This window comes from Ictalurus furcatus, chromosome 28 (genome assembly GCF_023375685.1).
Source record: "Ictalurus furcatus strain D&B chromosome 28, Billie_1.0, whole genome shotgun sequence".
NCBI classification, from domain to species: Eukaryota; Metazoa; Chordata; class Actinopteri; order Siluriformes; family Ictaluridae; genus Ictalurus; species Ictalurus furcatus.
The window spans coordinates 5,261,850-5,272,764 of record NC_071282.1 but is presented as its reverse complement, the minus strand read 5'-3'; the positions used below and the strand labels follow the sequence as shown (position 1 = coordinate 5,272,764).

At 42.1% G+C, this 10,915-nt stretch overlaps 1 protein-coding gene across 1 annotated transcript; it reads right to left on the bottom strand.

The window, feature by feature from the left end:
* Positions 1 to 187: 187 nt before the first annotated feature.
* hnrnpul1l (heterogeneous nuclear ribonucleoprotein U-like 1 like) lies at positions 188 to 10,868 on the bottom strand. Its single transcript, XM_053618088.1, has 16 exons — positions 10,770 to 10,868; positions 9,954 to 10,224; positions 9,055 to 9,432; positions 8,692 to 8,875; positions 8,532 to 8,605; positions 8,267 to 8,406; positions 8,048 to 8,147; positions 7,710 to 7,822; positions 7,281 to 7,547; positions 6,913 to 7,035; positions 6,697 to 6,825; positions 5,213 to 5,381; positions 2,850 to 3,113; positions 2,044 to 2,216; positions 1,354 to 1,539; positions 188 to 1,198 (listed from the first exon to the last, which is right to left on the bottom strand). The coding sequence occupies exons 2-16, from the start codon at positions 10,174 to 10,176 to the stop codon at positions 1,085 to 1,087; spliced, it is 2,637 nt and encodes an 878-aa protein (XP_053474063.1). The 5' UTR covers positions 10,177 to 10,224; positions 10,770 to 10,868; the 3' UTR covers positions 188 to 1,084.
* Positions 10,869 to 10,915: the final 47 nt, after the last annotated feature.

The window sequence follows — 10,915 nt, the reverse complement described above, 5'->3', positions numbered from 1 at the left end:
GGAAACTAATATTATGTGAAGAGAAATTTAAGGGTAAGTCTCTACAATACAATTTTTATACCTAGGGTGGGATATGGCTGTTATTAAATTGTGTGAAGTCACATATTTGCATGCTGTTATGAACACAAGAACAAATTTTCTAAGTTAGCAAGACGCTCATGTCTGGCAGACATCTTTGTTAAGAATTATAATAAATGCATTGTCCATATTGTACATATACACTATATGTATATGGCTCACAAGCCTTGCAGTTTAAACACTTAAGAGCAAGGTGTGGATGCAGGAATTCTCCTTAGCAAAAAAAGAACACAAAACGCAAGGTGTTTTTTTTTCTCGTTTCATATTATATTCTCAAATACAAAAAAATGAGCTTTGATCGGACAAAAAAACAAAACAAAAAAAAAACAACAACATGCCAATAGTTTTACAAACAAGGTATAAAAACTTACAACCACATAGTGCTCACTAAATTGTAGATACAAGGAGAAAAAACATGAAACTAGTAAGACGTGTAAGAATGGTATAAAATATTATCCAGGTATCCATCACTTTTTATGATTCATTATAAGTTATGAAAAATTTAGGATCTTTCCATTTTCGCCTGTATTAGATACAATTGCATTCTGAAACCCATACATGTAGTTAAACATTTTCAAACAGGGTTACTCGAAATGCGTTTTATTTTTTGATTCAAATTTTCGACATACAAAACTCAAAAATTATTCAAACCTATATGCGTCCCCGCTACGAAGCATCCGAGCATGAATCTGCGCGTGCAGGATCTGAAACAAACTACTTTACACGTCGCTACTTATCGACGTGTCGATGCGTGTTAGGAAATACCTCAAAAGCAAAAGCGGACTAGCGCCTCCGAAATTAAAACGCAATAGTAATGGGGCTCAAAACAAATGCGTTCAATTTTAAAACTGAGGCAGTTAGAGAGCAAAAGCAAACTTTTTGTGTGAGGGGAGTGGTCTGAGAGAAAAGGGAAACTGGATGAAGCTGAAAGAGGCTAATTTAAAAAAAAAAACGGCTGAAGAATAGAGCTGATGGAATGATATGGAAGAGCCACAGGGGGATACGGCTACTGCTGCTGCGAGCCCTGGCCCTGCTGGTAGTTGCCGTAATTTCCATACTGGTTGTAGTACTGGTTCCATTGGCTCTGGTTCTGGTAATACTGCTGCCACTGCTGAGCGTACTGCGATCATGACGAACGGAGGGAAAACAAACAATTGCATCAAACACTGCATCAAACCCGGATAAAGTATGACAACACTGTATACAGTTTGTATATACAGACAATGTCTGATTGAACATATCGAACGTTTATTAGTATTAGTGGTAATAGCTGACCTGCTGGTACTGCTGGTTGTAGTTCTGCTGCTGCTGTTGCTGCTGCTGCTGCTGATTGTACGTCTGGCCCGTGGCTGCAGGCGTCTGGTTATAGCCCTGGCTGTAACTTGGGTACTGGCTGTAGTTTCCATAGTTGTATCCCTGGCCGTAGCTGCCTTGGTTGTAACCTTGACTGTAGTTCTGAGGCTGTACAAAAAGACAAGCCGCATTTGGAATTATTCTATTTATAACAGAATTATAAAAACCGAAACCGCATTTGCAGTGCAGCGACTCTCCGGATATGAGGACATAATGTTCTAATCTTTGCTTCCGACATGTCTGACTGCCTGGCAATTATAAAGAACACAATTTGACAGCGATTACATTTCACGACAAATCGCATGTTTTAATTCACAAAATTCCTCCGTTATGCTGGCTTGCCTTCTGTGTCTTTAGCTCTACCATTAAAAAAGCACTGACACTGGAGACTCCTTCTATTTACATTAATGGAAGGAGTCTGTGTTGTGAATGAGTTGTTACTACGTAAACAATAACATATTAGTACAAGTGCAGTGACCAACCAAATGAGAATTCAACAATGCTGAGGTATCAATTGAAATGAAACAGATTAAAATATCAAATAGTAATTTTTATTTTTTTTTTAAACAGCAACGACCAAGACACAAGCCAGGAAAGATCCGTGTCTGGTACCTGGGACTGAGTGTAGCTACTGCTGGCTCCGCTGCCTCCTTTATTGTAGGAGCTCTGGCGGTTGTGGTTGTAGCTGCCTCCTGATTGCGGGGTGCGGTTGTAGCTTCCCCGGCCTCCTGATTCTCTGTAGCTGTTCCCCCAGCGGTTCGGGGTGTACCCTCCACGGTTGTAGGCTACATTAGGAACAGAGGAATATTAGTTTGGCAGGCTGCTCAAAAACTGTCTAAAGTTGCATGGTTGTGTTTTTTCTTCATGTTCTGTGGCTTTCATCCAGACATATTACTCGAATGACTTAAAGGCCAAAAAGAACAGAACGTTATCATCAGCATCTAATCATTGCTAATCATGCTGTTTTTGGACAGTGTAAAACGTTACGTTTCTTTCGATGTAGGCCAAAACATTACTTAACTGAATTATGGGGAAGGGGACAAGGCATCCAGGGGGTGTTCGTTAATATCAGAGTTAAAAACACCTACTTAACTGTCAATCATTCCAGATTCATGTCAGTTGACTCATCTGCTGTTTTTTATTTTTTATTGTGAGTGACCTGCCTACTCTGATGTTAAAATGCAGCGCGCTTACATAAAATGTGTAAATGTTGGCCAGGCTTGTCTGCTTATTCAATTTCTTTCCCTCCATTGTATTTTAATAAACTTCTTTTTTTATCATCAGGAAGCCAGAATTCAATAAGACTCGCACTACTCAACAGGTGACATTTTGGATTGTTAAAACTGTGAACTGATGCCAACCTAAACATTAAGAGTCAAAATTTAGACCAGAAAGATAAGAAAAGAAAAATCTGTTACCGCCACGGTAGCCAGCTCCTCCAGAGCTGCCGCGGTTCTGGTACGAGCCTCGTGTTCCCTGTGGAGGGCCCTGGTGCTCGTAGCGCTGGAACCCACGGCCGCGGAAGCCTCCGGGACGATTATCGAAGCGCTTGTCGGGTGGCGGGCCGGCCTTTCGGCCCTCCTCGTTGTACTGCTTGATGAGCGTGTCGGCCTCCTCGCGCTGCAGCTCGATGTAGATCACCTCGTCCAGGAACTCGCCGGCATCAGGCAGCACGAAGTTGGCTGAGGGCGGCAGAGGGCAACGCAGTGAGGGAGAGAATGGCCGTGTCGTTGAGAAAATAAAGAGCATCAGCATTAGCATTGTTCAGTAGTGGCCAAAACTAAACATTAAGTAAGGGGGCAGGGAAAGAGGGGAAGTAATAGAAAGGAAAGGAGATGTATTAATCTGTATTATTTAGTAAAACTTGTCCTGTATTAGGGGTAAACAATGAAAATATATAAATTTATAAGGGAAAGAAAACAAAGACAGTTGCCAGAAAAAGAGTTTAAGGATACTTGCAACTAACAAAACTATTAAACACAACTCCCTAAAAGTGTAATTATTCATTCATTCTGGAAATTACTTAGGAATTGATATAAGCCAATTAATAAACAGGGTATCTGCAGGCATCAGCAAAAATTCATTTAGACTTTCTTTTTCCCTCCAATGCCACATGGACATTTGTCAATTGGAAACACAAATGCAACGAAAACCAAGATGTCTCAAAAGTCCAGCAAGTCTGAGTATCATAACTAAAGTGTTCAATGTGGGTTTAAAGCTTGGATATTTTGGAAGAAAATACACGAAAAATAAATAGAAAAATAAATAAATAAATAAATAAAACATGGCTGTGTTGTGACAAAGCACTACAAGTCAAAGAGACTGTGTGGTGGTGTGGGAAAAACCTTCACGTGCTGAAAAAAATGAACATTTTCTACTATATATATATATATAGCTCTGAAAACTACAGGTTTCTTTCACACGTGTCTCAATAGTCAGCGGTTAAATTGTAGCTACTTCCAAAAGTGAAATGGGAGGAAACTGCATGAAAAGATTCCCTTTCAACTGTGGCCACTTAAAAAAGGAAATCTCGCTTACATTATGTTCACACCAGCAAGCAACACCACCACAGGTGAATATTTATTTATTTTCTACGGATGTGCGAGATACGGAGACGCGGCTTTAGCGACGTTACGAAGCCACAGCACCACAAGCGACTTTCAACAGAGTTTCTCAATTCTATGCAAATTATGTCCGACAAATAAACAAACGTCTCGAATGAGTCCTTCGACCAATCGTATGGTGCGGTGAAAATGAACTAGAAGAACTAAAAGAATGACCGTGGTTTCGTCTTATGCGATAAGTTTGTGTAGCGATGCTACGAAGAAAACGTGAGCTCCAAGCTTTCTGGTGTGCATAGCTAGCGCGGTTAGAGCTAGTACGAAGCTTAGCGTGTAACATGTTAATCAAACAACCATTTTTCATACTGATTAGCGTATTATTTTATTTGCGTTTGACTAGTTAGCTTTCGAAGGTACTTCCGTTTCTCATGGGAACTAGGCTAGCTAGAAAGATCTTAGCCATCTTTAGTCAGACTAGACTGACTAAAAACCACCATGTTTGTTAAGCCAGCTCCTTAAACAACATGATCTTTGCGGGAAGATCGCTAAGGTACGAAGAAAAAATATTTCCGCAGTATTCTGCCAAAATATATTTATTGTTTCAAAAAAAGTCAAGACGTCAACTTCTTTAGGATATTTTCCAGAATTTAGCCACAGCCACATCTGACAGGTTTTCCTAGACCACCACATATATACACGCAAAATTAGTAGTTAAACATATGTAAATCACTTTGAATATGCTTACGAAAGTCAAATTAGACCACTGTTTCTGAATACGGGTCATTTAGGTTCTAAAAAAAAAAGAAGCAAAGGATGTCACCTTCACCTTATAAAACAGGAACGGATATAAAAGTTTACGCAGCTTTTTATACCTTTTTTGTTTTTAATAGCCCGCTGATACCCTGGATAACTTCATATTCTGCATATTGATATGGAGTTGTACTGAGATGAAATGCAGGAAATGGGGTTAAAAGGCCAGAGAACAGGACGAAAATAAAAAGAACAGGAATAGAAGAAGTAGCTCTTTTATCTGGCAAAAACAGAAGGAGGCGGCAAGGGGGTCGTCCAATTTTGAAGAAAAACTAGAATTAAAAATAGAAAAGAAAAAATAAAAAACAAAAAAAATACAGCAAAAAAGCAGATCTGGGTGTGTAGTTTGAAGCATTGTTTTTTTTTTTTATTTGTTTTTTTTTTTGTTGGGGTATCCATGGCATTCCTACCTTTCATTTCTAACACAGCATGATCGGGTACATCCTTCCCTTCCTCATCAGTTCGCTTTAATGTTCGCTCTTTTAAATCCTCATCCGTGGGACAAATTACAATAGCCTTGCGTCGAAACCCTTCAAAAGGACGCATTTTTCGTCTCTGGGCTGATCCATATACATTTGTCTAGCAATGGTGACAAGAAAGAAGTAGAAGCTTGTTCATTCATTATTGTTCAGTTGTTTGCTTTTGTTACGGCTTTGCGTTCCGAAGGAGGGGTTTGGGATTCCTGCAACAATGAAAGTGAGAGTTTTTTTTTCTTTTCATGGCTATAGTTACTGTCCAGGAATGACTAGCGGTTGCCTCTCACAACCCCGAATTTCACTTACCTTGCCGACTGGAGTGAAGCCAAGTTTCACCTAAACATTTTTTAAGTAAAAAAGGGGACCCAAATTTCTTCTCTATAGATTCTAGTGTTATATTTATCATCTTACTATGCAAATGTAAGTCGCCAAACAGCACCAATAAACTGAATCGTTTCTTCCGATTTCTTTCTTTACAGAAAATCCGAGTTGTCGTCTACACGTCAAATTAGTGGCTGATCCTGCCACGTCTTACCAAGCCATGCCAGCTTGACTGATTTCAATCAGTCTCTTAACATCCTAACGTAATCCAAGTAACCAGAAATGTGCTAGGAATGCTAAGTGAACTAATTACAAGTCACCCAATTGAACATCAGTGCAAACGGGATATTATTCAAGAATTTTTTTTGTTTGTTTAAATACTGGCAGCATGCGGGGGGGTCTACTCTTTCCTGGGTCCCCCTTACTTACCTATACTTACCCAAGTTTCAAACGTCCTGCTATGCCCAGCACAGACGCACACTTATCACCTACCTTCCAATACTTACAATTTCCTTAAGGACCCTAGGCACATCCACGTGACCCTTACCTACCTTAACATGACTTGTCGGGAACCTGACCTAGAAACTTCAACGCGGTTAGTTCCACTTACCTTGAGGTTCATTTTAAAAACAACATTCAACACTTCCAAGTAAATCTAGTCAAACATCGAAAAGATGTTGTTTTTTGGGTTTTTTTTTTTTTTACGATTACCATAGCAACAGAAGGTGTTTTCTTACTCACCAGGCTGTGATTACTTGTTTTTCAACATCTTACTAATGACATGGACTATCTGTACAGTGTGGCATCTCTTTATAACAACACATACAGTATAAAAAAATAAGTAGAAACCAAAAACATAGTCAGTGTGATAATTATAATAATCTACTACAAATCGTTCCTGCTCTTCTTTCATTTTAAGCAACACCAAAAATAAGGAAAAACAAATGAGTATATGGCAACAACGGAATGAAGCGTGACAATAAATCGGTCTGCACGGGTGCTTTTGTGCTATAGAGAGAGCAGAGGAACATTAATGAACGTTGCAGGGAATGTTGCAGGAATGTTGAAGGAGGCGGAATGCGGGGAAATGACAGTACCTGGTCCAGGATGTAGTTCCGTTTCTTGCGAGCGGCGATCTGGATGAGGCGGTTGAGGCACTGCGTGGCCTGAGAGATGAGAAGGTCCCAGCGTCCAGCGTAGTTCCTCTGGCGACGGAGTCCCATCACCTGGAAAGACAAACAAACCAAAGAGTCTTGAGGGAACGTACTGTATAAAGGGGCCTGATTGAGAGGAGACGTGGGATATATCCTTACCTTCATCTTTTCCATTATGGCATTGGTACCCAGTATATTAAACTTCTTCTCAGGATTCTCCTTGGAGTGCTTAATGGCCCACGTGGTCTTTCCACTGCCAGGTAGTCCTACCATCATTAGGATCTGAGGAGTGAGTAATGTATTACAGTATAGAGTATTTACAGGAATCTGGATATAGATGTAGATTTAGATCCCTACTCCCCAACCGAGTGAAGACATGAGGAAGAAACCATCGGTACTCTTCTACAAGATACAGTTGAACTCAAGCGTGTTCAAACTAGAGTTCAATTTTCTGCTAAGTACATATTTATTGAAAACAATACTCTTATTACTTCGAGTCTTTCTTGATAGAACCGAAACCCTGATACCTCGCACTCTGCTTTGGTAGCTGGCCCAACTGTTCCTCTGCTTCGGTCATGCAGTGCCAATTCCTGAATAAACGTGTAGCCCTCCGGCAGGGGGAAATATGGCTCCTCCTTCTGTCCGAAGTTGAACTCGACAGCGCAGTTCTTCACCAGGATGTGCGGGAAGAGAGGACGCTCGGCCAGCTGCTCGCGAGGGATGTGGTAGCACGGCCCGAGCCACTTGCCGTTTTTGGAGAATGCCATCTCCACTTGCTCGCCGCTCTCAAAGTCCTGAATGAAGGAACGAGATGCCACTGTGAGGGAATGACCTTGAAGTGCGCTGTATATTCCTGACTTGCTTCACTGTTACTCGTGATAGTATTTCTGTGAGAAGCATTTCCTTACTACCAGAAGAAGAACAAGAAGAAGAAAAAAAAAGAAACAAAAACTCACAAGGTAGCAGCCAATGACATCATTTTCACCAAACCTCTCTCCATAGTCCTCAAATTTACAGTTAGAGGATTTCTTGCCAGTTCCACCATAGCCGTAGGAGAAGGGTTCCTCTCCTAGAAGATGAAAAACAGATCAATTTTTTCCCCAATCGCTTCAGACGTGACAGACAGAGATTAGGATAAAAAACGCTGGCATGTTCCTTTAACCTATGGATAACTTCTGCTATCGGTTTTCTTCTAGACCAGGTTCTCGAGCGCAAGCTGCCAGATAAATATGTCCGATATAAGTTAAATAAATAAATAAGTAAATAAGAAGACGTAGGTTCCTTATCTACTCACCAAGCTGGGTGCTACAGGAGTCCAAAGACCACCCGATTCTCACCACATGGGGATCAGGCTCACTGGTGGGGAGGTGCTTTACAGCGATCTCCTCATTGATCTAAATAGGGAGAATGTCTTTATTGTTTAAGGTGTACGAAAAAAAAAAGAAATAAAAAAAAAAGAGATATATACATAAATGACTCTGAGAATATGTTCCTCCTATTTCCCTATTATTACCTTCATTTCAAAGCATATACGTCCTTTGGAAACACCGTATGTAGCTCGGGCACCTGCCCACAAGTATGCAAACCCTTCAATAGTAAGTGGGTAGCCACTGTACCGGTCTCGAGCCACCTTGAAATGCAGGTCGCAGTTATCTGTATTAATAAGAAAGAAAAAAAGAAAAGAAAAATGCAGCCTGTGAGTTAATACGCCAAGAACAATCGAAGGAATGGATATTATTACACAGACCACATAACTGTGCCTTTCACTTTGTACTCACAGGTGTCGATAGCGACAAGGTTTTCATCAAAGTCTTCCTCCTCTTCCTCAGCTGGAGGCTGAGGCGACCGCCCCCTGCAAAACAAACAGAGAAGCGTGTGTCCAGACAGGATAAAGAACAAGGAGGAGCAGTAAAGGATTAATACAGGCACGAGACGTACCTCCTGTCTTCCCGATGTTCGTAGTATCCGTATCCACGGCCGTCGTCGTACGGTCGTTTGCGGCTCTGCGTCGTCTGCTGGTCGTCTTCCGTTTTAACCTGAACTGCTTGGTCACCTTCCACGGTCGTCAGTTCATTTGCTGCCTCTTCCTGTTGCGGTGCGTCGTCCTCCTTCTTTGACTCCACTTTATTGAACAGAAAAACAAAACGGCGCCCGTTATCGCAAAACATGTTCTTGCTTAGTACTTCATGCACAAATAAATCTCCAACAAGGACTGTTCAGGAATGCGTTTTTGCCCAAAGATTTACAAACCAGCTCTGGATCGTTTGTGCACGAAATATTTTGGATTAATACAAGACTCACCTTTTACAGTGATCGCCTGCTGCTGAGACTGTTCTGTTTCTGGCTGCTCCTGCGCTTCCTCAAACTGCTCCTGCGCTTCCTCAAACTGCTCCTGTGGCGCGACCGGATCCTCGTCCTCCTGCTTCAGCTCAGGATCCTGAGAGCCCTGGCTCTTCGCTGGCTCACCATCGCTCCAACCGGCTTCCTGATCCTCGTCGTTTCCTAGTTGGATCTGCTTCCCGAAGTCTTGCTTCGGTGGGTCCGAGTCGTCCGACGCGAAGTCGGCAGACCCGAAACCAGCATCACCGTTCTCGTTACTGTCTTCCTCGCTGTTTGCCTCCTGTTCCTGGTTCTGACAGCCGTCACTTCCACCGTTGCCCGACACTTCGGCATCGAATTCTGGAGAAAGAAAACGTACAGCGTTCTTGTAAAATGTATTGTGTGCTCATGCTGTCTGAGTGTTCCCAAGGAGCAGCGAACCACGAGGGTGGGACAGGACAGAGCGAGTATAATCTAGCTGCACAAGAAAAGCCCACGAAAAACAAGCTTGTCTGCGGTTTGCTTTACCCTGATCACAACATGTTAGTCTGACTTGAAGAACGTGAAGACAGCTTGAAGGCACCCTGGTGTTTATGAATGAGCTTAAAATAATTATAGTGTTCAAGCCCTTCCTCCACAATTTCCAGACTGGACTGTAATTCTTACTAACAAATGGAAGTAGTGTTTCCATCCCAATTACAATGGTGCTTACTGTATGTTATATAGATATATTTAGGCACAAAGTGGATATTGTCCAAAGTATGTGGACCCCTGGCCGCCAATCATCAGGCGGTCAACATACCTTGGTCATACAGTGTATACACTATACTTATTTTTTATTTAGCTCCATTACACACAGTAACCAACAACAAATTGTTTACCTCCGCACTCCCCTGCCTCCTCCTCCTCCTCCTCCTCCTCTCGGGCTTCCTGCTCTCCTTCTCCTCCTCCTTCTTCTTCTGCTGCTCCGGCAGCCTCGGCGTCCAGCGCCGCCTGCAGCCTGTCCGCTAAATCCGCCTTCAGACCCCGAGTGTCCAGGCCACGACGCTGCAGCTCCTCTTTCAGCTCGTTTACTTTGAGCTTTTTCACGTTCAGCGTGCTCATGTTTTCGTTTACTCACTCACCAGTCCCGCCAAACGGAAACCTGTCACCCTGTAAGCAATAAAACACATTAAAACAAAACAAAACAAAACAAAACAAAACAAAACAAAACAAAACAAAACAAAACAAGCGGGGACTTTCAGCCATTCATTACTAGCCGTAAACGCCGCCATGTTTATACAGAGAGAGCGCACTGGGTAGCGGGTATAACGCAGAAAAGTACAGCCGTTACTGGCGCACAGTCGGCTAGTTAGCCAAACAAATGCAGGGTAGTTGCTAAATATATTTTTTCCACTTCTCTTCTTCCAATTAGCTAGCTAACAAGAATTTTGCTCGGCAAACATACCCATGAGCGTTATTCCTCTCTGCATGCATCACCTGTGTGTTCAACACTCGTTAAAATATTAAAACAGCCGGTTTAATTTAGGCTCCACTGCGTTAGCTAAACTAGCATGCTAGCCAAGGCTAAGGTTAAGCAAAGCTTTCGAAGTGCAAACCACTCAAGTTAATATCATGCACAAGTTAAAGAATTAACACGGCTCATATAAAACAAGCAACAGACGACGTTTTGTGTTGGTCAAAAGCTCTGAACATACCTTTTATGTGTGGGGTTTTTTTTTCAGTAGCTGCGGTATCCACAAGATGGAGGGTGACCGAAGCCTACAGAACTGCGCTGCTTCCGGGACTGTACCGAGCAAGCGCGCGTAGTTCTGAATCCAGCATCTGATTGGTTAGTTTTACT